The sequence below is a fragment of the Salvelinus fontinalis genome, chromosome 29, assembly GCF_029448725.1.
Source record: "Salvelinus fontinalis isolate EN_2023a chromosome 29, ASM2944872v1, whole genome shotgun sequence".
In the NCBI taxonomy this organism is placed as follows: domain Eukaryota; kingdom Metazoa; phylum Chordata; class Actinopteri; order Salmoniformes; family Salmonidae; genus Salvelinus; species Salvelinus fontinalis.
The window spans coordinates 24,191,463-24,216,865 of NC_074693.1; the positions used below are offsets into that span (position 1 = coordinate 24,191,463).

The window sequence follows — 25,403 nt, forward strand, 5'->3', positions numbered from 1 at the left end:
GTTTTTGCATGAATGTATTTATTCAGATGAGCTGTTGGTATGTACAGAAGAGGATTAAAGTGTCCTTTTAGACTACAAAGTGATCTATTTGCTTATAAAAGAGACAGAATCAAGACAAAAAAGAATGTGAAATAATTGTGCAGGGTCAGAAGGAACATGGAGTCTTCCCTGTTACATAATTGTAAGGGAAGTACACTTCATAAAAACATCACTCCTATCTGATTTGGAACACATTCCCTGGCTGACTGGCAATGCCTCACCCTCCTTTCCTTCCAGTCATGTCATTTACAAGGAAATGTAGATTGATTATACTATAGGGCTTTAATGTAGGAGTATTGTTTCCTTCTGTGGCCACACCCCTTGAAAGCACAAAACAACACTTAAGCATCTAAGGTGGGTGTATCAGTTATCTTGCCCAAGCTACCATTTCTGTAAAAGAAAATTAACAATTTTCGGTACATTGGCAGTGTACATTTTGTTACACCCACATAAAGTAGTGTAGAAATTGCCCCCAAGAAGAGTGACTTTGATTTCTCTGCTATCTAGAGAAATCTTATTTCCCTTATCAAAATCTCCAATATTTAGATAATGTGGGGGGCAAACAAAATCCAATGGTTAGCCTGGGCCACATGTGTAACACCACTCCATCACAGGTAACCTACCAAACAACTCCCTACACTTTAGTGAATATCTTACTCATCCATGTGTCATTTAATGGCAATCATTTTAACAAGATGAGCTATTCTGTACAAAGGACTTCGATTATTAACAGTAAGTGACTTCATACATCATGATTCATTGTGAAAAGCGGGAAGCAAAGGAGCCAGCCAATCCCTGAGTAGTGCAGATATAACAAAGCTTTTGTCTCTGTGTGCAAGGCTTGTCGGTTTTCTGTAGAAGAGGTAGAATCTAAAAAGGTATTCAAGTTATGTAACACACCCATATAGTCACTGAGGCAGCCAGCTTTCAGTCCAAGATTCATGCCCCCAACTTTTTGCAGACTTTTCTGAAAGGTATCAACTCCACCATGGCTTGTTGACCAAAGCCTGTAGGGAAATGAAAGGGTTTTTTCTAGTAAAGTTCTGGCTAGCCAGTTCAAATAATTACTAGAACATATCTGACGTTTTGAGTTCAACTGTAGCCAACTTTTTATTAACCATAACAGGAAAATTTAACACATTACAAGGTAATTATTTACAAGTATGGCGAGTTTCTAACTTACTGTTTGTCAGTGGTGTAAAGTACTTAAGTAGTACTTTCAAGTATTTTTATTTAAGTTGTTTTTTTAGGGTATCTTTAGTTTACTATTTATATTTTTGAGTACTTTTACTTCACTACAATCCTAATGACAATTATGTACTTTTTACTCCATACATTTTCCCTGACACCCAAAAGTACGTGCTACATTTTGAATGCTGAGCAGGACAGCAAAATGGTCTAATTCACACACTTATCAAGAGAACATCCCTGGTCATCCTACTGCCTGTGATCTGGCGGACTCACTAAACACATGCTTCGTTTGTAAATGATGTCCGAGTATTGGAGCGTGGCCGTAGCTATCCGTAAATTTAAAAAACAAAACAATGCCGTCTGGTTTGCTTAATATAATGAATTTGAAATGTATACTTTTTGATACTTAAGTATATTTTCACAATTACATTTACTTTTGATACTTAAGTATATTTAAAACCAAATACTTTGAAACTTTTACTCAAGTTTTGACATTTACTTAAGTCATTTTCTATGAATATATCTTACTTTTACTCAAGTATGACAATTGGGTACCTTTTCCACCCCTGCTGTTTGTGAATGTGAACAAATGAAAGCAGTGCATTGCAGTTTGTCCTATCGGAGAAATGTAAAAATTATCAATAGAGCGCAATAGTAGTGGTGTCTTTTGTAGGCACTAACAGAGGCTGAGTCCACCATGGCTCGTTGGCCAACACCTATGGGGAAATGTTTTTTGGGGGGATAAATGCTGAAAGTAAGGTCTGTGGTAAACACAGGCTTATGAGATCGTATACGTTTTGTTCTATGAGATAACCTTCATCAGCAAACATACGTTTTTGTGAATTTTGAAGCATTTATGTAATAAAAATTACGACAAAGCACATTAAGGCTGCAAGATGCATAAAGGTCATGTTAACTGACTGATAATATATCATAGAACAAAATGTATAAGATCTTCTAAGCCTGTGTTAACCTCAAACCTCATTTCTGGCATTTATCCCAAAACCCTATTCTTTCTCCATTAATTTTCCCCATAGGAATGACTGAATGAACCAGAAGTTTAACAAAGATTTTTTAAACTAACCCAAGATGGACCACAGCCTGTCATTTCCAATGGGAACAAATGAGTCATAGTGGGCAGAACAAGGAAGGAGGTGGGCAGAGCCAAGCATGAGCTAGTGAGATCCTATTGGTGCGTTCTAACAAAATTTGCATATTTCCGTTAGGGAACGCCTACTCTGTGAAGCGCGTGTGTGCAATAACTCAATTCACCTTTGCGCTCCTTCTAAACAACACCATTTTTTACAACTTTGGCAAAGGGTAAAATCTACAGAACTTAGTCCACTCAGTTCGTAACAGATTATCTTTTTGGAACATAAAACTGTATTGAGATCAAATGTTTCATCGATGTGAAAATGCGAGAGAATTTCGGACAAAATCCATCTCATTAAAACTTCTCCCACTGATAACCACTGGGCGTGGAAATGCCAAGGGGATGCTTACACTACAAACTGGCGAGCTCAATGCTGCTTGCTGCACCAGGTTATCATGACAACGGTCGCAACAACATGGTCAAAGTTGAATGTCTCTTGCTCAGTTGCTGCCTAAGTAATTCCTATAATAAAATATGAATGCCGACAAGAAACGTGGTAAAGATGGGGCTGTTTGAAAGGGGATCATATAAACATTGTCCAATTGTTTTTACAGGCAACATACTGTGGTGGGCTCCCAAGTGGCGCAGCGGTCTAAGGCACTGCATCTCAGTGCTAGAGGTGTCACTACAGACCCTGGTTCGATTAAGGCTGAATCACAACCGACCGTGATTGGGAGTCCCATAGGGCGGCGCACAATTGGTCCAGCGTCGTCCGGGTTTGGCCGGGGTAGACCGGCATTGTAAATAAGAATATGTTCTTAACTGACTTGCCTAATTAAATAAAGAAATAAAAAAAATACTGTGAATCCTATGTGAAAGAAATATTAGACAGCGTACCAGGATTGGTCATCGTTCATTGTGTTCAGATGAATGGTCTAAAAACATCTCTGTTGCAAACATTTTGGAAGACCAAAGATACAGCTTTTCCTTCAAGTGGAGCATATTGTTTTGCTCATTGTTTTGCTCAGAAGTTCTCCTTGTTGAAGTAGAATTTGGTCTTTCGGGGATCGACATCCGTGTATTTGACACATTTCTTTGACAAGACAGTAGCCAAGACTGCAGGGCCACATAAGAATGTGCCCACCACTGACCTGTGGACATTGATAAGAGACCAAAATATATAGTCATTTAGTCACTGTAGGGTACACACCAAGCTATATGTTTTAGAAGTAATACCACTGCTATTAACTACCAACTGCAATGTCCAAAATGGATTTATAAGGGGAATACTGTCATGTCAAAATGTGTTGTAAACAAACTTACGTCGGATTCTCTTTGCGCACTTGTTCAAACTCCTTATCCCAGTTGGGCCTGCCGTAGTTGGTTTTCTGCTTCAGACCAGTGACCACATCTGTGTCCGCATCCGCATGAACCATCACATGGTTTGCCTATGGGGAAGAAAGATAGTGAACAGACGCTACCACAACTACTGCATGTCTCACAGTGGAATATGGTAATACAGATTGTTGGTGGGTGTATGTATGCTGCCTCACATACATGGCTCTGATCCCATCCAGTGAGGTAGAGTTTGTAGGTGAGGAAGCTTCCCATGCCTCTTTCCTCCATCTCCCTCTCCAACAGCTGCAGCAGATCTGCAAACCACTCAAAGGCATGCGTCTCTCTGCACAACCAATAGAAGTAGATCTGCAACCAGGAAGTAAACATGAGAATGTGATTTCAAACAAAGGCATGACATGCCATGCTGGCAATAGTCCAGGAAAAATGAGCATGTTCACATAGAAAGAATCCAAGGTTTACGTGACCCTTTGCTTAAGAAACAAAAAATGCTTTGTGTCAGACAACATTCAGGTGCATCATGGAATCTTTCCACTTTGTAAACGTGCTAGACTGGTTAGCAGCATTAAAGCTGTCTGGTTAGTCACTTCAATGGAAAGCCATAGAGTATCAATGTGTTCCCTACCTTTCTGGTGCGTAGCTTTGGGTTGGAGTCTTTGAATTTGTACCAGATGGACTTGAGGATGGAGGCGAAGGGGGTGACTCCAATGCCAGCGCCAACCAGCATGGCAACCTCGTAGTCAAACACATCCTCACTGGCCGTACCAAACGGTCCGTCTACACCCATTCTGAGGGACAGGTCAAAGGTCGAGCAATGGCAAACAGGAAGGGAGGGCAGAAAGATTTGACCAGCTAAGCCTAATTCCTATGCATTCAGGAATGGTTTCCAATTTAAAATATCTGCATGTAACTTTATCACAGAAATGCTGCATTGATGCGCCTTATCCTTATCCACTGAGCTGAGGATCTTGCTGCTACAGAATAAGCCATTGTCTGCTTTTCTATAAAGAGGAGTAAATTACTTGGGTCCCTCAGCCCCCTCAGGAAGCTGCTCCACAATGCTGATTAGTTTCTGGGTCCAGTCGCCCACGGAGCGGATGTGCACACTGAAGAAGTCCTCCTCGGGGGCCGAGGTCATGGTGAAGGGGTGCCACTCCAGCTGGGAGATGGCTGGGCAGTTGAGGAAGACATACTGACCCACGTCCATCTTGAAACCGTTCTTCACCAGCTGCAGCTCCAACACTTTGGATGGTCGAATAACTATCTAAGAGAGGAGAGTTGTAGAGACAGATGTTGATTATCTGTTAATGGAATGGAAAACACAATTATTGTCAATTACAAAGAAAATGTACTTGTTACTGCAGTGCACACCTTTCTGTATTTGACGGTCTGCATGTAGCGGATGAAGCGCAGCAAGCGCTCGCACACATAGAGGATCATGGGACCGATCACCCACATCCAGGTCTGTAGGGACAAGGGAACACAGGATATACAGTTTCTGAGACAATTCTCTTACCATGAGGCCTGGTATTCACAGAAGTTATTTTGGGTTGTAGGTGTCATTGAGGAATCTCTTACCTGTGGGAACCCCCCTGCAAACTGGGGAACGGGACACTCCTGAATCTTCCCCCAGTCATCTACTCGATCTTTACAGAAGGTGGCATTATGTGGTGGATTGGTGGTGGTCTGACTTCGCACGATGCGTCTGTAGACAAAGGACAAGGCCATTTACTCTAGATCTAAAACAAATATTTCTACATTAAATTAATGTGAGCTGGGACTGAGAGAGCCTTACCCGGCTCCATGGATGACCAGCCCAGCGAAGAAGACGATGAAAAGGTGGTGTGTGAACCAGAAGACCTCGAAGTAGCTGCGCCTGATGACCTCCATGGATGAGGTGATCATGAGGATGAGTGACAGCGTGATGATTACACCTGTGATCCCCGCGACGGTGGTGAACACCAGGAGGGTCGGCGTCTGAGACAGAAGGAGCCAATCAGAATACACTCAAGTCAGTTACATTACCTCTATGCCTATATAAGACATCTAAAATTACTCTGTGCCAGGTGTTTTTTCTGATGACCAGACCTGACTAGTAAAACCTCTGTGCCTTAGTTATAATAACATACAAAGCATTATAATACAGTACTATATATATATATATATATATATATATATATATATATATATACAGATGAAGTCGGAAGTTTACACACACTTAGGTTGGAGTCATTAAAACTCGTTTTTCAACCACTCCACAAATTTCTTGTAAACAAACTATAGTTTTGGTAAGTCGGTTAGGACATCTACTTTGTGCATGACACAAGTAATTTTTCCAACAATTGTTTACAGACAGATTATTTCACTGTATCACAATTCCAGTCGGTCAGAAGTTTACATACACTAAGTTGACTGTGCCTTTAAACAGCTTGGAAAATTCCGGAAAATTATGTCATTGCTTTAGAAGCTTCTGATAGGCTAATTGACATCATTTGAGTCAATCAGAGGTATACCTGTGGATGTATTTCAAGGCCTACCTTCAAACTCAGTGCCTCTGCTTGACATCATGGGAAAATCAAAATAAATCAGCCAAGACCTCAGAAAAAAATGGTAGACCTCCACAAGTCTGGTTCATCCTTGGGAGCAATTTTCAAACGCCTGAAGGTACCACGTTCATCTGTACAAACAATAGTACTCAAGTATAAATACCATGGGACCACGTAGCCGTCATACCACTCAGGAAGGAGACGCGTTCTGTCTCCTAGAGATGAATGTACTATGGTGCGAAAAGTGCAAATCAATTCCAGAACAACAGCAAAGAAGATGCTGGAGGAAACAGGTACAAAAGTATCTATATCCACAGTAAAACGAGTCCTATATCGACATAACCTGAAAGGACACTCAGCAAGGAAGAAGCTACTGCTCCAAAACCGCCATAAAAAAAGCCAGACTACAGTTCGCAACTGCACATGGAGACAAAGATCGTACTTTTTGGAGAAATGTCCTCTGGTCTGATGAAACAAAAATAGAACTGTTTGGCCATAATGACCATTTATGTTTGGAGGAAAAATGGAGATGCTTACAAGCTGAAGAACACCATCCCAACCATGATGCACGGCTGGTGGCAGCATCATGTTGTGGGGGGTGCTTTGCTGCAGGAGGGACTGGTGCACTTCACAAAATAGATGGCATCATGAGGGAGGAAAATTATGTGGATATATTGAAGCAACATCTCAAGACATCAGTCAGGAAGTTAAAGCTTGGTCGCAAATGGGTCTTCCAAGTGGACAATGACCCCAAGCATACTTCCAAAGTTGTGGCAAAATGGCTTAAGGACAACAAAGTCAAGGTATTAGAGTGGCCATCACAAAGCCCTGACCTCAATCCTATAGAAAATTTGTGGGCAGAACTGAAAAGGCATGTGCGAGCAAGGAGGCCTACAAACCTGACTCGGTTACACGAGCTCTGTCAGGAGGAATGGGCCAAAATTCACCCAACTTATTGTGGGAAGCTTGTGGAAGGCTACCCGAAACGTTTGACCCAAGTTAAACAATTTAAAGGCAATGCTACCAAATACTAATTGAGGGTCTGTAAACTTCTGACCCACTGGGAATGTGATGAAAGAAATAAAAGCTGAAATAAATCATTTTCTCTACTATTATTCTGACATTTCACAAGTGGTGATCCTAACTGACCTGACAGGGAATTGTTACTAGGATTAAATGTCAGGAATTGTGAAAAACTGAGTTTAAATGTATTTTGCTAAGGTGTATGTAAACCTCTAACTTCAACTGTGTGTTTGTTTATATATATATATATATATATTCCAATGGCCAATAGCTGCTAGGGTAAAACCTATGGTGGAAAGCTATTTAGGGGGCTGTCAATGTTTTGACCTCTAGCTGAACCAATCCTACCATAACAATGTGTAAACTGATATTTTAAACTGTAGTACTTTGTGTTTTAATTGTTTGAAACTTTATATACTGCTTTTTTGACCAGGTCTCTTGCAAAGGAAATGTTTAATCTCAATGAGACCAACCTGGTAAAATAGAAATCAAATCAAATAAAAAATTGTAAGCCGTACAGTGGTTGTAGAACGGATTGGGTTCAGGAAGGTGGTGTTTCCTGAGTCATCCAGGCTGGACAAGGCCGTGCTGAGGTCATCATACTCCCCAAGCCTACTATTGTAGTACCACTCCACATTCAGCAAATGGGCAATGGTGTGAACAGCTGCACCAAAACGAGGAAAAGAAACAGCAACATTTCAATTAGGACAGAGAATAGAGATTCATCATATTTGTTCAACAGGATAATACACACCCAAATTTGATATCCATTTAGGTCAATGAAGGTTAATTAGTTGGTCTCTGCAGCAATGTTCCAACATCTAGTGGAAAGCCTTCCCAGAAGAGTGGAGAATGTTATAGCAGCAAAGGGGGGACCAACTCCATATTAATGCCCATGATTGTGTAATGAGATGTTCGATGAGCAGTGTCCACATACTTTTGGTCATGTAGTTTATCTTGAGTAGTACATCTAAAGATACTGGAGGAATAATGTTCCCATGTTCTATTGAAAGTGTCACACACAGTGCTGTGAAAAAGTATTTTTTCCCAGGCATAATGGGACCCCTTCCTCAGGATCTGGACGACTTGCCTTAATAGAAGGATCCATGAATTCTGCTCTGTATCAGATAATTCTACAGGAGAATGTCAGGCCATCCGTCTGTGAGCTGAAGCTAAAGGGCAACTGGGTCATGCAGCAAGACAATGATTCAAAATACACAATCAAGTCTACAAGAAAATGGTTAAAAAGCAACAACAAAATATATGTTTTGGAATGGCCTAGTCAAAGTCCAGAACTAATCCCAATTGAGATGTTGTGGCAGGACTTGCTTGAAAACCGACAAATGTCACTGAGTTAAAGCAGTTCTGCATGCAAGAGTGGGATAAAATTCCTCCACAGCAATATGAGAGACTGATCAACAACTACAGGAAGTATTTGGTTGGAGTCATCACAGCTAAAGGTGGCACAACCAATTATTGAGTGTAAAGTGGCAATTACTTTTCACGTAGAGGCATTGAGTGTTGCATAACTTTGTTAAATAAATAAAATAAGTATATATTTTTTGTTATATGTAAACTCAAGTTCCCTTTATTTAATACTAGGTTTTGGTTGAAGATCTGCTAACATTCAGTATAAAAAATATGCAAAAGTAGAGAATCAGAGAGGGGGCAAATACTTTTTCACGGGACTGTATGTTTTCTAAAGGCTGGGCTGTTTCCTTTGTCCTTCTTGAGACAGACTTTGTGAGAGCTCTAGTCTCTCCGAGGTCAGGACTTTCCCATATAATACAATACACCCTAAGTCAATATTTAGCTTCAGTATCCCTTTATCTAGCATAAGTCAAGGGGTGAAAAAGACAAAGATAGATTTATTATCGCATATGCCTTCACCACAATGAGAAAGTGTTATATTTTGTGGTGACTAAATAAAACTGGTAAAAATGTCACATAAATCTTGCATGCTTCATAAGTACTGTTGACTAAAATTGAGTAGAGTATGTATCTCTGCAAAAGGCTTCAGGTTAGGGGTTTTCAGCTGGTTATCTGACCAGCAAGCAAGTGTTCCATACCTGTCATCAGCCCAATCATGTAGGCCACCAGCTTGTGAAAACTGATATTTTTGTCCAACTGTTTCCTCATAGTTCGCCCACAGCACTAAAACAGCATCACAAGAACGTTCAAGAAAAATCATAATGAAGATTACAATCAAAGTCAATTAAAGGCCATGAACCTTTATCATCTATTAGAAAAACAATTCAACTATACAAGTCTGTTCCATTATAGGTGGCATCAGACAATATGACTACACAGTCATTTACAGAACAAGGGAATTACAGCCACAATATTCTCTGATGACAAATTAGACACTTGCACAATGAATGTCCCCACCCTTGGCCCAGCCCTTGGCACTAGAAAGTCTTACCATGAAGGAGCCGCGAATGAGAGACAGCAGGTTACGACACACGGGCAGCAGAATCAGCAGGCAGTTGAAGTTCAGGACGGCTGCAGGGGCTCTGGCCCAGGCCAATGCAGACTGAAAGCCCAAAGACACCCATGTCAACTTGCGTAATGTGTTATCCTATACATACTCTCTTTGACATCTGTCCTATCATTAGGAATGGTGTAAGCTACAGGTAGAACTCAATTAAAACTGCAATTATATAGACTTAAAAAACTCAACGGACATCGGAAAATTGCATACTTGTCCTATTTAAGTCAAATGCATGGATCATTGAGCACGTACTATGTTTATACTATCTAAGGCCTAAATAGTATGGTAAGACTCACCCCTAAAATGTGGCGTGTGTAGAAAAACTGATCCCCCAAGTCGTAGAAGAAATAGAACCAAAGGAACAGGAATATGTTGATGGCCATCCAGACCACCTGTAAATCCAGCCAGGAGGAGGTCATTACCCAAACAGCAGGATCGTGACTATTGTACGTTATTTAATTGTATTTTTTACTATTAAAAATAACATATATTTTAGGGTTTCAGTAAGGCTAACCCTAGTTATATTATATATTTTGCGCATTTGGAGAGATATTGCGCATCTGGGTCATCACTCAGATGGGCTTTGTCTGGCAGTCCAGATAACAGCCCAAATAAATGTATCTCATTCTTCTACCTTATACAATAACTATAGACTACACTGTCGAAGATGATTAAGGTAATAGTCAAGTTCTTACCAGTATGAAGGATGACAGTCCATGGTTAATGATCCAGTTGCCCATTTTGAAGGACTTTCGCCATCCACCAGTGACGCTACTGGTCTTTACATCGTTACCTGTTGTTTTTATACCGCGTATGTTCACACCCCGCCTATTTAACGTCAGTCACTAGTCCAAGTTATGACATGAGGAAAAGTACAGTCCATAAAATTGCATTACTCAAGGAGTAAAGTAATCCTTTGTGTTTGTTGAAAGCGAAATATCAGCATGCCATTCCTCACGTCTGTGGAATGAGGAAGAATTGTATTTTTTTGACTGAATGTAGCTGGCTCTTGGGCTCCAAGATGAGGGCGGTTTTTTGAACAATTGAGAAAGAGCCAGACCGCCCAACTATATCCATCTCTGTCTGCATCTATAGGCCTCACGTTAACTTTCCCATGGCTCTATATGTTTTTTGGAAAGCAATATCAAGGGTACTAGTACATTTTTTAAAGACAAAATATGATTTATATTACATCATTTTAAAGTAAAGTAACAATGCAATGGTTAAGGCATTATCTTCATATATTCTATAATACTTTCGAAAACAGTGGCGTACCGCAGTTTCGTGGGCCCAGCCAGGTCTGGTTCATCCCTATTGTTTAAGTGAAAGACGGACAATTTATGTCAGCCGGGCAAGTTGAGCCTGCTGTGGTTGTCCCATTAGGCAGGGGATTTTTTAATACGTTTTTTTACCTGTTACACTGGAATAGTAACTTTTGGTCAGGGTGAACAGAGCGCGAGCCATTTAACCCTATTGCTCCAGCCGAGATACTGTACACTGGGCTGCCTGTGTAAACGCAGTCAGTGATAAATCAGTTGCGAAACGGTTTAATATGGGCTATGATGAAAACAGAGTTTTATAATCAGGTCATATAGTTTTAAAGTCCTGGAAAAACACCTTGCCCTGTAGGGAGGATGTAAACCCTGTAAAACTGCATAAACCGTGTACTTTTTCATATGAATTATATTTTTAAAATAGACTAACAGGGGACTTTCCATTACACAGGCAACTGTGATTAGTCAACTAACAGGGTTGTGCTTGCATCATGTAGGCCCAGGAATGGGAATGACCTGCACCCAAAACCCTTAAGTTGCATCCCTGTGTAGGCCTATACAGTCTAGCCTGTCATTACTATTTGTTGATTTGATTTATCCATCAATAATTTTGGATTTAAAAAGGCCTAGGTATCCTAGCCAACCGAAGTTTGAATATAAACCACATTTTATCACATTCACATTTTATCTTAACACAGATCAATTGGCTTCGGCTATAAATATAGTATGATTGATTTGCAGTTGTTTTCAGTTTAAATATCCCATCTGCCATAAATTGTCTGTCTTTCTCTTAAACAATGGGGATGAACCAGAAAGATAAGTTCCAGGCTAGGTCTACTGGAATTCCTTCCAGTTTTTCACCAACAAAACAAAAATATATCTCTCCCTCAGCTGGGAAACTTTAGAGCAGGCTCAACTTGTCCAACGGCTCAGTTCACTTGCCCCAGGCAATAGTGCAACCCTTAAGGTCCCTGCTACAACTTGGTTCAGGAGTTTTGCTAAGTTACCATCAGGAGAAAGAAAATTGTACAACTGACTAGGTATCCCCCTTTCCTTTCAGGTTTACCTTCCTATCTATAAATTTTTTTGGAAAGCTATACCATAGGCTACTATTATAATAATTAACGACAAAATATGATATATATAACAGCATTTTTTATTCAACAAATTTACATTCAAGTAACAATGCAAAAGATAATGCACTTAAACATACTATTGAAACAGACCATACAAAACAAAAGCAGGGATTAAATGCACTTCAATGCTACAGACATAAGGTACCAATAAGGCATCAAGTTCTTTATATTAAGTCATCATTGAAAGTAAAAAGATATGTTCAGAATTGCATTTAAATTACAATATATTTACAAGGACAGTGTGATTACATAAGATCTATTGGCTCTTTAACCCACTTCAAAATGATCACTGTCTTGAGATTCAATTAGCCTTTTAACCACTGTGTTTGCAAAGGGAAAAAAGAAGCGCAAACTGAGCAGCCAGATACACTGAAAAAAATATAAACGCAACATGTAAAGCATTGGTCCCATGTTTCAAGAGCTGAAATAAAAGATCCCAGAAATGTTGCATATTTCTCATAAAATAAGTGCACAGATTTGTTTACATCCCTGTTAATGAGCATTTCTCCTTTGCCAAGATAAACTATCCACCTGACAGGTGTGGCATATCAAGAAGCTGATTAAACAGCATGATCATAACACAGGTGCACCTTGTGCTGGAGACAAATGGCCTCTAAATTGTGCAGTTGTCACAACGCAATGCCACAGATGTCTCAAGTTGAGGGAGTGTGCAATTGGCATGCTAACTGCGGGAATGTCTACCAAAGCTGTTGCCAGAGAATTTAATGTTAATTTCCCTACCATAAGCCACCTCCAATGTCATTTTAGAGAATTTGGCAGTACGTCCAACCGGCCTCACAACCACAGACCATGTGGAACCACGTCAGCCCAGGACCTCCACATCCGGCTTCTTCACCTGCTGGATCATCTGAGACCAGCCACCAGGACAAGTGACGAAACTGAGGAGTATATCTGGTCTGTAATAAAGCCCTTTTGTGAAGAAAAACTAATTCTGATTGGCTGGGACTAGCTCCCAATGGGTGGGCCTATGCCCTCCCAGGACCGCCCATGGCTGTGCCCCTGCCCAGTCATGTGAAATCCATAGATTAGAGTCTAATTCATTTAGTTAAATTGACTGATTTCCTTCTATGAACTGTGACTCAGTAAACTTATTGCGTTTACATTTTTGTTCAGTATAATACAAACCATTCATTACAGTGGGTGGAGTGGGGTATGAGGAAGGTAGCTCGGATTTCATCTAACCTTTTATTTCCCCCCCATCTTACATATGGGCGTGCAGATGAAAAAGGGCCCTAATGCAACATCTGGAGTTTGTTCATTAAGTAAACCCCCGAGAACGTAAGCAGGGGAAGTCCCAGTTTAAAGGGCAAGTCAGTCCTCTAGGGCCGGAGACACTTGGCATGCTTCCCACACACCTGGCCCCACTGTATCTGACCCTGTGCTGCTCTCTCAAGGCTGCCTTTGTGCATCACACCGGCATATCTTAACAGAGTACATTCTTTGGACTCCCTTGACCCACTGTCTCTCTACCTGTACAGTAGATGTTCAGTACAAACGGTGCACTCGTCAGTAACCCATTTAACAACAGTGATGTAACATTGTCCATATCATGGCTTATCTTTTTAAGTCCAAGACTCTGCGTGCCCGTGTTATTCTAAAACGAGAAGCATTGATAAAATCATGGCACCAATTTGAAATGCGCTTAGCTAACCACTTGAGACCAACTTGTCCTCTGTGCACCGCAGTACAGAATGAGCTGCTCTGTCCATCTCCTAATCTGCACCACTCACAGTATAACAGTCCTGAGTGTACATAGCCATTAGTTCAGTAGCTGCACCAAGCAGTGGCCCCATATCATCAAATCACCATGTGGGGCCTTCTCAAGCCGCCTCCGTGTCTTCAACGATAGCCGTCTCGTGCTCCCCCAGCTGGCTGGTGAGGTCAGGGGGTTGCAGGTCTGGCGGCTCCAGCGGTACCAGCACCATGGTGGCAGTGGTGGAATAGGAGTGGGGATGCCCCTCCCCCGCTCTCCCCACACCCCTCCGACAGCAGCAGACGCAGGCCAGGCAGTCGTGCACATTGTGCCTGAAGAGGCGCCGACACGGGTGGCAGAACTGGTAGAAGAGTAGCATGAAGAGCACGGCCAGGCTGTAGCAGATGAGCAGCTGGGCCACCAGCAGCGGGGCGCACACGTACGAGTAGAAGTCTGACTTGTAGAAGTACCAGAGGGCGATGAGCGCGCTGTTCTCCAGGAAGCGTCCGCCGTAGTATGCGGCCAGGCGGCCCCAGTGCTGCTTCATCTCGATGAGGTCGCGGTGGCCCAGGTCTAGCTGCACGGCCGACCAGCAGAAGACGTTGATGCAGGCGTACAGGAAGGTGACCAGCGACAGCACCACCGTAGTGCCCAGCTTGCTGAAGTTCTTCTCCACGTTGTCGGGCAGCGAGGCGCGTCGAGCCCAAAACTCGGCCCAGGGCTGCAGGAAGAAGAATAGCAGGTTGCCCAGGCCCACGAGGATCACCCAATAGGTGAGCGCAGAGCTGAACAACACCAGGGAGGTGACACGCGTGGCGATCTCCAGGCCCCGCCACAGGATCATGCAGAGGTAGGCGGCTGGGCGCAACCGCACCTTGTAGTCGTCGTAGCGGATGTTGATGGCCAACACGCTGCACACCAGGGCCCCGTAGGTGATGGAGAAGAGGCAGATGACCATCAAAGTCACTGGAATGAACACAGAGACAAAGCACTCGTTAGACCCTCCAAAACAACAGCATTCACCATGAATGCCATCAAGAGGACTCTTACGTCTGATAGGGAGGAAGTACTTCTCCTGGATGTTGGCGTACAGCTGCAGGGTGAGCTGGGGGGTGGATCCCAGGAAGGCCTGGATGACGGCGGTGCGTTTGAAGGCGTTCCGATGGGTGGCCAGTTTGCGCTCCGAGTGGCCGATCTCCCACTCCATGGGCGTGGCCTGGTCCTTCTTCAGCTTGATCTTCCTAGAGATGGTCACATACGGCTCCTCCTCTTTACCCGCTTTGAAGTAAACCACCAGAGCCTCGAAACACCTGAGGAGGAAAGGAGGGAATGGAGTAATACCACAGCCACCAGAGGGCAGTACAGGCTGACAAATAAAAACTAAGATTGAAAGTAAAAAAACAATCATGTGATTTGCATTATCATTCAATATTTTCATCAATAAATATTACATTTGGCTTCATATTTAAAATGTTTAAAAAATGCAATATTGCTATATAGCTCCACCAGAGGGCAAAAAATAAACTGACAGCCTTTGACACTGCATGTACAAAACATTAGGATCACCTGCTCTTTCCATGACAGACTGACCAGGTGAATCCAGGAGAAAGCTATGATCCCTTATTGATGTCACTTGTTAGATCCACTTCTATCAGTGTAGATGAAGGGGAGGAGACCGGTTAAAGAAAGATTTTTAAGCCTTGAGACAATTGAGACATAGATTATGCATGTCAACTGTGTGCAATTCAGAGGGTGAATGGGCAAGACAAAATATTTAAAGTGCCTTTGAACAGGGTATGGTGGTAGTAGATCCAGCCAACTTCACACAACTATGGGAAGCCTTGGTGTCCACATGGGCCAGCATTCCTGTGGAACGCCTTCGGCACCTTGTAGTCCATGCCCCAACAAATAGAGGCTGTTCTGAGGGCAAAAGGATGAGTTGCAACTCAATATTAGGAAGGTGTTCCTAATGGTTTGTACACTCAGTGTATTCAGTACTGAAACCTAAGAAGTGTGTTCCCTTCACAGAGGTAAATGACAGAAAGACGTTGACACCGCACACAAATAGCACCAACATGTTGTTTAGCACTCCTTTCATCTGCTTATGTTGAGTAGTACCAGTGCAGTGGATAGCTGTATACAAGGCAATCCATAACTTCTAAGCCAGGGATCCTCAACTAGATTCAGCCGCGGGACGTTTTTTTCTTGAGTGGATAGTCAGTGGGGCCGGAACATAATTACTAATGATTTGTAGACTGCAAATTGATTGTAAGAAGCCCAAACAGATATGTTAGACTAAAACATCATAATTTCAAACTTTGCATACGATCACGTCTTGTCTCTATTATGCATGGGAATACTTCATAAGAGATTTCTTAAATTAAAATCACTTGGAGCTGATTTCCTGGTGTTTTTTTTTTTTTACAACAATGAAAATTCCACACAATATTTTCTATTTTTTGTTCAGAAAACTAGGGAGGCCAAATAAAACCACCCGCTAACCAAATTCGGCCTACGGGCCACCAGTTGGGGAACCCTGGTCTAAGGTATTCACACTCAACCAAGTAAATCACAGTGTTTGTCTTGTCTTTCAGACCAAAACATCTACTTTGGACATTTGCTTCGGGGAGAGAACACAGACAGGCTAGCTACTAGGATTCTCTTCCTGCTAGCTCAGCTGTGGGCTGCTACAGGACACCACATTCAGCCGTCAGCCATTTAGGGAGGGGCACAAGCCACCACTCATCTCTCCAGTGGTACTACTGGTAGCCTATGCAAAAAACTGTCTGAGAGTTTTATGACTGGTCTACAGATGGGAGGTGGTAGCGGTCACAAGACTATGATTTTCTCATTGATTTCCAGGGAAGCTTGGCATCATAATGCAGTTAAGAATGCGTGCTGGAGTCAGTCCAGCCAGAAATTCAGGTTCTGAATGACTAAGAACCAATGTATTTCACTTTGAGGAAAAAGCACAGCTGGGGAAAAGGTTGGTTGACAGAATCAATATGCCTGATGTCCACAGCAGCATCTAAATGGTACCATCAGGTGAAGCAAAAAGTGCCTACTGCCGGGTAATTACTCCCTGGCCATAAAAATCACTTTGCTCTCTGCTTAGGCTACCAGTACTTGTAAAGAGTACAAAGTAAAACACACATGCAATATGGAACTAACTTAAATCTGTAGTAGCTTCATCCATTTTTGGACATAAAAATTTATGATATGTGATTCTTGTGATTCTTGAAGAATATAACTTAAATGCCTCATTAACTTAGTTCAACTGTCATCCCCCTTCAGAACCCCAAATATAAGCTTGTTTAACTCCAATGTAAATAAACACTGTATAGCTTTATAATTTTATATCATGGATGGTCAAGTCCTGGCATCCATAGCTCTGCCTATGAATTTGAGTGGTTACATTTCTCCAGCCTCATTCCTCAGCTTTTTAGCAAAACAGTGGCGGTGAGCTTGCTTGTTATTGTTTCAACTGCTGATTGCCACTTTAAGGCATGGGCTGCAGTTCAAGCAACCGTTGCAGTTGTCTTTCATCAAAAAAAGCCACAAGGGTAGTTTCATCATCAGGAAATCCTCTCAGCATGCTCCTTGAGAGACAGCAGAGATTCTCACCTCGTTCTGGTTAACAACCATGATTTGGCATAACACCCACAAGATGCATTGGGGCTAAGGATATACAGATGCCAACCTTTCTTCATTGTCTGTAAACATGGTTTCAGTGCTGCATGCTGGGAAAGGGAGATTGCTATCAGCTAAGTATGTAGCTACTTCTGCCTCAGGGGAGGAATATATTCCCTCAGAGACAAGCTGTGACAAGGTCCACTCAAGCAGGGAACCAACCTGACACCACAGAGATTCCCAGTTGGCCATGTTTCACAACATCTTGTCAACAGATTATCTAAGATATAGATTGCAAGACACATTCATATAATGAAACTGTACTTTGTGTTAAATTTACAGATATGCGAGTAACAAGAAAAACACTACCCTGGGAGGTAGAGTCCTTGCCTATTACAAGGCAAAGCAAGCCGTGCAGCCAGCAGCATTTCAACCCTTGGTCGGAGTTGCTAAGAAACCTGCTATATCGAAATGCGTCAACACCGATAATGATCTGTGATTTTATCATCCACCAAACTCCACAGGAAGTGCACAGCTGATAAAAAAAGAAAAAAAAGTGTTGTCACATACACTGGAGAGGTGCAGTGAAATGTGCTGTTTTATAGGGTCAGCCATAGTACTACCCCGCCCCTGGAGAAAATTAGGGTTAAGTGCCTTGCTCAAGGGCACAGAGATTATTTTCACCTTGTCGGCTCAGGTATTCAAACTAGCGACCTTTCGGTTACTGACCCAACACTCTAACCGCTAGGCTACCTGCCGCCCCAAGATCAGCGCAAAGCTCAGAGGGGATAGTGGGAGTAACTGTAACTAATGCACAGCTGTTTCTCTAGTGCAGGGGTCTCCAACAGGTCGATGGCGAGTTACCAGTACCTCGCAGCCCACGTAGGAGTAGATCGCCAAACAATTCTGAAGTATATGCAATTTTCACATGTTCTACCGCAAACTGACAAACAAATATCCCAAGTAGGCTATCAGACACCGCAAGCAGAAGAATGTGCCTATTTGAAAACTATATATAAAAAAAAGTGTAGCTATCAAGATCGTTTTTTTAAAGTAGCTCTCATACCACAAAAGGTTGGAGACCCCTGATCTAGTGCCTCTCTGTTTGACACAGTTAACCATCCACTAAGAAATAAAATAGGGTTTGAGGCAGGAAGTTAATGATATGAAGCTTCCTACCCAAGGGAAGCACATCTCCAGACAAGGCAACCCCCAGAGTATAATTATAGAACTGTGTAGCTGTAGCACAACAACCCTGAAACGAAACCTTGATCTGGTTCTACTGGAAACTGAAGGGCTGCTTCTCACTGGTTAGCACTGCTACAGTGAGGGAGTGGGGGAGCAGGGCTGTTAACAGTGTGCCAATGTCATGTCATGTGCTGGCTTGGCAAATGCGTGCTAGTCAGTCACTTGATTTGTCATAAAGCAGGGGTGCTGAAGTACTATTTGAGGAGGTCCGGTCACAAATTTCCTAAGTATTAAAGGTCCGGACGGATAATGTAATTTATCGACATAGCAACACACCTTGTAACCTCAAACTGTTTACACCCCTTTAGCTGGGAGAAAATGTTGCAGTTTTAAAGCTACTTTCCTGCAATTCAATGCATTCTTCCATGTCTTATGTGTGTTTATATGATACCATGGGTCAAAGCACAACCAAGTAAAAAAAAATACAAAATCTTCTTTGTCATATTTTCTTTCTTTTTTTTCTCTCGGGACCCACGGTCCTTATTGACCCCATTCTGGGTCCGGTCCACCAGTTGAGTATGGGGGCCATAAAGGGTGCAGCCAAAGAGATCATGCCAAAAATTACCTTTGAATTGACGAGATATGCGCTGTAAAAGTAAGGTATTCTGGGATATATTCTAATCTTAGGATATATAAAATCTTTAAAACATTTAACAATTTTAAAAACATTGACAGTGTGTTTTCATGCAGTAAATCTGCTACTCTAGAAGAATCTGGAGGGATATGACACAGGTCACTGCTTCCACATCCCAGTCAGAGGCTCCACTAGAAATTTGAATACTTGAAACAGTGGTTTCTTCCACACGTGGCTGATAGTCACACTTGACTAAATGGATCACATTCACCTCACAGATTCAAGGCAGTTCTTTGTTGTGGAACATATTCAATGCAGATCGACTATAATGGATTATAGGAAACACTGTTATTCTGCTTTTCTGGGTCTTTTGTTATCTGTAATGTTATCCATTGTACACCATATGGAATGGTAAGCCACGCAGAGCTAAAGCCAACATGACAAAGGCCTACTTCTTGCAGTGTTAAAAGGGCCACACCCTCAGCTATCTACAAGGCCTACAGTGTAGAGCTGGGACGATAAATCGACAATTATCAACACTGACCACTTATCACAGACATTTTGCTGATATCGTTTATTGCGATAAGTAGAGAAACATGACGTTTGAGATTAAATAAGATAGCTAATATGGGTGATTGTTAATGTGACAATTTATGGCTACAACCATCAAACTACTAGTAATGTAAAAGATAAATACAATCTTTGCACATTAATGTTATATACTTATCATTAACACATCAATTCACAATGATATGGATTTCTGCCCATATCGTCCAGCTCTACTACAATGGATCAAATATTATTAAAATTCAAGAGTTAAATCCAAGGTACAGTTGACAAACCAAAGTTCACCAACAGTGTCACTCAAGACATGCCCAGTTTCTAAACAGCTACCAAAGACTCCCCTTTAACTTTATTTTGCAAGTGACAAATGGCTCACGGTTTGTTCAACAGGTCTAGTTAAGTGTGATTTGTATTTAAAGAATTAAGTGAGGGGACTTTCAGTGTTTGAGCAGCAATGGAAGCCTTCAAAGTGTGGGCATTTCACACCAAAGCAAAATGAGAGATAAGATTCTCTAATTTCAGCCAATTAGATATGTGAAACAAATTAAATAAAAAGTGTCTGATCAAAACTAAGACATGCCCATACATTTCTGTATACTAATGGCATTGACCTCAAATGGGGTCCCACTCCTTATAACTTGTCACTTGGCAGTGACAGTTCAAACCCAATTAGAAGTGGGTTGACACAAAGAAGCAGCTGTATCTACAGTAGACTACATGACTCACATGTCTGACAAAGGTGTAAATGGTCCATCTGAACACTGACCCACTTCACATCTGGTCAAACAGGTTTGAAGAGGCAGGAAAACACATTGCCTAATTTAAAGGATAACTGAGTAAACATTGTAGAGCGTTTCTTAGTATGCCTGCAGTACTGTAGCGGGAAATAAAGTAGTTTCGTGAGGGCTCAACTATTTGAACCAATTATATGGCACTTACAAAAAAATATATGCTGTCAGAGTGCAGTATGTTGCAAAAACTGCATCCAAATTAAGTATTTTTTACTGCAGTAATTTTGCAGTACACTGCAGTTATTGTTTAATTACTGCATCCAAAACACCACAGTCAACTGCAGTTACTGCACTTTTACTACAGGGTCAAAACTGAAATATTTTTTGTAAGGCGGGGGTATAGTGTTCTACACTATGTCAGGCAGTAGAACGCTCATATATAAGCCATTTTACACATTACCCTCTCTCCTTCGAGAAGCATCTTCCCGCACAGTCCCACCTGACAACGCGTACGCTTCCCCAACACCCTGCCCGAGACCACCAGATTGGAATGATCCCACCAATGTAGCCGGACAGCTGATTGGGGGCAAGATTCTGCTGTGCAGAGGTGAGCGCTCTACTGCCTGTACCACGAAAGCCTGGGCGGCAGTAGACAACTCACATTACAGTACAACTGAGCACTATGCTTCAAGTCATCCAAGTTGCGGTCCGAAGCTACTCAGCACTGTGATTACTTGTGGTACTATACCTACCTAATGAGTGGGCCCAGGAGCAGTAGATGAAGGAAGAGAACAAAGGGGCGGTCTCTTCCTAAGTCTCTATGAATGAATGTCAGCGCCAACTGAGTCAATACAGCGGGCACCAACATGAAGGTGATGGTTGACCCCATCCAGATGTCGTCATCGCTCTTGTGGTAAACGTTGCAAAGCACCGCTGCGCAGACGAACTCAGCACAATACAACAATGTGGCTAACACCACGCTGAATGGGGGCTGAATGTTACTCTGGTTGACAACCAACATGACTCCGTTTTCAGAGGCGGATTCATGGTGGGATTGCTCGACGTCAGAGATATTTTCGACTTGGTCGCCCTCTTCTTCCATGGCTCTCTCACTGAACAAAACAACGTCAGACAATTGAGAACTGTAGGGCGGATGGATGGCTCAGTTTTAGGCAGGAAAGTAGGCTATAGATTGCAGTGTCACATTGTATCCTTATTCAGACAATGTATCAATTTCTACAAACAAAGCAGGTAAGTTGTCATTCATGCACATATCAAGTTTGTTAAACAACGTCTACAATTGTTTCCTCGTGAAATGTTTGCTTCGGTAGGTCCTGTGCTTTCGTCAAATTTCAACACACAACAACTAACTCGTTACAGTTCAGCATGACGCGCTCTCTTGTGCTTATTTTCATTCCGTTTACAGACAGTTTCGACACCGTGGCCACTATAAAATTAAAACAGCATCGTATCTCTCCGGTAGCCTTCCAAGTCAAGACCGGGTGGTTGTACGTGTAAACACCAGTCAATGTCAAAGATTTGCATTGCGCTCGAAACTTTCTTTGCCAAAGAGATGCATGCCGCTGATGTCCGCCTGCAAATGTTGTGCTCAGTGCCCCCCATTTACGCCCAACGCGATGTCAAATGTTGAATCCTTATCAACACCGAAACAATCCATCCACTGTAGTGTCCCATTGCAAATGTAAATGTTTTCGTTAGCTCCGCTAGTGATCAAGAAAGCAAAGCAGGTGTCTGAACAGGTCTCCTATTTTTTTTGTCTATGGAAGTGTTTGTAGGGTAGGGGCAATGCTGCCCCTCACAGCTCCTGGGTCCTAGGCCCCGTTATCTCCTTCTTCTATGATATAATGGAGGTTCCCAAACAATCGTGTAAGTGTATGACGCCACCTACTGTGTTGGGATGTACGATCAATCATGATCTTCCCAATTCTGCACGAGCAAAATTATTTAAAAAAGTTTTAGAACACCTTCAAGGGTTTTTCTTTATTTTGACTATTTTCTACATTGTATAATAATAGTGAAGACATCAGAACTATGAAATAACACACATGGAATCATGTAATAACCCAAAAAGTGTTAAACAAATAAAAGTATGTTATATTTCAGATTCTTCAAATAGCCACACTTTGCCTTGAAGACAGCTTTGCACACTCTTGGCATTCTCTCAACCAGCTTCATGAGGTAGTCACCTGGAATGCATTTCAATTAACAGGTGTGCCTTCTTAAAAGTTCATTTGTGGAATTTCTTTCCTTCTTAATGCGTTTGAGCCAATCAGTTGTGTTGTGACAAGGTTGGGGTGGTATACAGAAGATAGCCCTATTTGGTAAAATACCAAGGCCATATTATGGCAAGAACAGCTCAAATAAGCAAAGAGAAACGACAGTCCATCATTACTTTAAGACATGAAGGTCAGTGAATACGGAAAATTTCAAGAGCTTTGAACGTTTCTTCAAGGGCAGTCGCAAAATCCATCAGGCGCTATGATGAAACTGGCTCTCATGAGGACCGCCACAGGAAAGGAAGACCCAGAGTTACCTCTGCTGCAGAAGATAAGTTCATTAGAGTTAACTGCACCTCTGATTGCAGTCCAAATAAATGCTTCACATAGTTCAAGTAGCAGACACATCTCAACATCAACAGTTCAGAGGAGGCTGTGTGAATCAGGCCTTCATGGTCGAATTGCTGCAAAGAAACCCCTACTAAAGGACACCAAGAAAAAGAAGAGACTTGCTTGGGCCAAGAAACACGAGAAATGTGTTCTTTAGTCTGGAGTCCAAATTGGAGATTTATGGTTCCAACCGCCATGTCTTTGTGAGATGCGGTGTGGGTGAACGGATGATCTCTGCATGTGTATTTCCCAATGTAAGGCATGGAGGAGGAGGTGTTATGGTGTGTGGGTGCTTTTCTGGTGACATTGTCTCTGATTTATTTAGAATTCAAGACACACTCAACCAGCATGGCCATCACAGCATTTTGCAGCGATACTCCATCCCATCTGGTTTGGGCCTCCAGGCTGTGTAAGGGCTATTTTATCAAGAAGGAGAGTGAGGAGTGCTGCATTAGATGACCTGGCCTCCACAATCCCCCGACCTCAACCAATTGAGATGGTTTGGGATGAGTCGGACCGCAGAGTGAAGGAAAAGCAGCCAACAAGTGCTCAGCATATGTGGGAACTCCTTCAAGACTGTTGGAAAAGCATTCCAGGTGAAGCTGGTTGAGAGAATGCCAAGAGTGTGCAAAGCTGACATCAAGGCAAAGGGTGGCTACTTTGAAGAATCTCACATATAAAACATATTTTGATTTGTTTAAGACTTTTTTTTGTCACTACATGATTCCATATGTATTATTTCATAGTTGTGATGTCTTCACTATTATTCTACCATGTAGAACATAGTATAAATAAAGAAAAACCCTTGAATGAGTATGTGTTCTAAAACTTTTGACCAGTAGCGTAAATAATAATAAATAATAATAATTCAAAACCAAATAAATCCCTAACTTCTACCACCCCCCCAGCCCCATTAAACTTTATCTATATGATACTGAAACACCACCCGTAGGATTGTTCAGCATATAAACAACCATTTCAACATTAACATCTGTTACCCCCAATATCTATTTTGCTGTCTCCACAATAACCTTCAACCTGGCATTTTGATATTGATAACCTTACCAATAGAAGGTAACTTCTATCTACAACTTTATTCATTATTAAAGTGTCCTTTGACGCCTCACATTCATGAGCACAACATTTCTGAACAGGCCTCAAAACCCTGCCAGGACCATGAGAAGCGTCAGCCCTGACAGTAGGTCCACTAAGTACAGGTACATTCATGTAATCTCCATCAGTCCCCACTGTAGTTCTACCAATCTGTTTCATGGCCTCGGCATATGACACATCATGACTGATCCTATATCTTTGAGCTTCTCCAGCCTCTCTCTGTACCTGGCATCCACCAAATGCTACACTGTGTTCTCCCCCACATGTACAGCACTTAACCTTCACATTGTGTCTACATTCACCATAATCATGTTCCCATCCACACTTGGCACATCTTTTCTTTCCTTTACACTGAGCAACTACAGTACATGTCCCATTCTTTGACATTTAAAACATTGCAGTGCATATGGGACAAATTCTCTCACATTGAAACTAAGGAATTCTATCTGTACTTTTCCCAGCAAGACTTTTTCCTACCTCAGCATCACTGATAAGCTTTCACTTCTTTGACCCTCTTTCCTACTGATGAACCCTTTGGCCTCAATCACTCTGCTTCCCTTCACATTTTCTTTAATATGGACATATTACATTTTTTAACAATGTGGACGGACATACACTACCGTTCAAAAGTTTGGGGTCACTTAGAAATGTAATTGTTTTTGAAAGAAAAGCTACTTTCTTGTCCATTAAAATAACATCAAATTGATCAGAAATATAGTGTAGACATTGTTAATGTTGTAAATGACTATTGTAGCTGGAAACGGCTGATTTTGAACAGAATATCCACATAGGCGTACAGAGGCCCATTATCAGCTGTGTTCCAATGACACGTTGTGTTGGTTTATCCAAGTTTTTAATTTTTAAAGGCTAATTGATCATTAGAAAACCCGTTTGCAATTATGTTAGCACAGCTGAAAAATGTTGTCCTGATTAAAGAAGCAATAAAACTGGCCTTCTTTAGACTAGTTGAGTGTTTGGAAAATCAGCATTTGTCGGTTCGATTACAGGCTCAAAATGGCCAGAAACAAAGAACTTTCTTCTGAAATTCGTCAG

General features: G+C 41.8%; 2 protein-coding genes across 2 annotated transcripts; both read right to left on the reverse strand.

Annotated features, from left to right (window-relative positions):
- Positions 1-14: 14 nt before the first annotated feature.
- Positions 15-10,687, reverse strand: LOC129827657 (cytochrome b-245 heavy chain-like). Its single transcript, XM_055888699.1, has 13 exons — positions 10,435-10,687; positions 10,036-10,131; positions 9,671-9,781; positions 9,318-9,402; positions 7,767-7,912; positions 5,475-5,656; positions 5,258-5,384; positions 5,051-5,143; positions 4,702-4,943; positions 4,305-4,467; positions 3,881-4,027; positions 3,647-3,771; positions 15-3,474 (listed from the first exon to the last, which is right to left on the reverse strand). Exons 1-13 carry the CDS (start codon positions 10,477-10,479, stop codon positions 3,348-3,350), a joined length of 1,689 nt encoding a protein of 562 aa, XP_055744674.1. The 5' UTR covers positions 10,480-10,687; the 3' UTR covers positions 15-3,347.
- A 1,466-nt stretch (positions 10,688-12,153) lies between these two features.
- LOC129827660 (endoplasmic reticulum membrane adapter protein XK-like) lies at positions 12,154-22,452 on the reverse strand. The gene is made up of 3 exons (XM_055888704.1): positions 21,363-22,452; positions 14,914-15,173; positions 12,154-14,829 (listed from the first exon to the last, which is right to left on the reverse strand). The coding sequence occupies exons 1-3, from the start codon at positions 21,710-21,712 to the stop codon at positions 13,991-13,993; spliced, it is 1,449 nt and encodes a 482-aa protein (XP_055744679.1). The 5' UTR covers positions 21,713-22,452; the 3' UTR covers positions 12,154-13,990.
- Between the last annotated feature and the right edge of the window lie 2,951 nt (positions 22,453-25,403).

Coding starts and splice junctions, on each gene's coding strand:
- LOC129827657 (XM_055888699.1), bottom strand. CDS start 10,479: ATGGGCAACTGGATCATTAACCATGGACTGTCATCCTTCATACTG. Junction 9,403..9,670: donor TCATTCGCGGCTCCTTCATG/GTAAGACTTTCT, acceptor ATGCTGTTTTAG/TGCTGTGGGCGAACTATGAG. Junction 4,944..5,050: donor AGACCGTCAAATACAGAAAG/GTGTGCACTGCA, acceptor CTCCTCTCTTAG/ATAGTTATTCGACCATCCAA.
- LOC129827660 (XM_055888704.1), bottom strand. CDS start 21,712: ATGGAAGAAGAGGGCGACCAAGTCGAAAATATCTCTGACGTCGAGCAA. Junction 15,174..21,362: donor CTCCTGGGCCCACTCATTAG/GTAGGTATAGTA, acceptor TTTCCTCCTCAG/GTGTTTCGAGGCTCTGGTGG. Junction 14,830..14,913: donor GTACTTCCTCCCTATCAGAC/GTAAGAGTCCTC, acceptor TGTTCATTCCAG/TGACTTTGATGGTCATCTGC.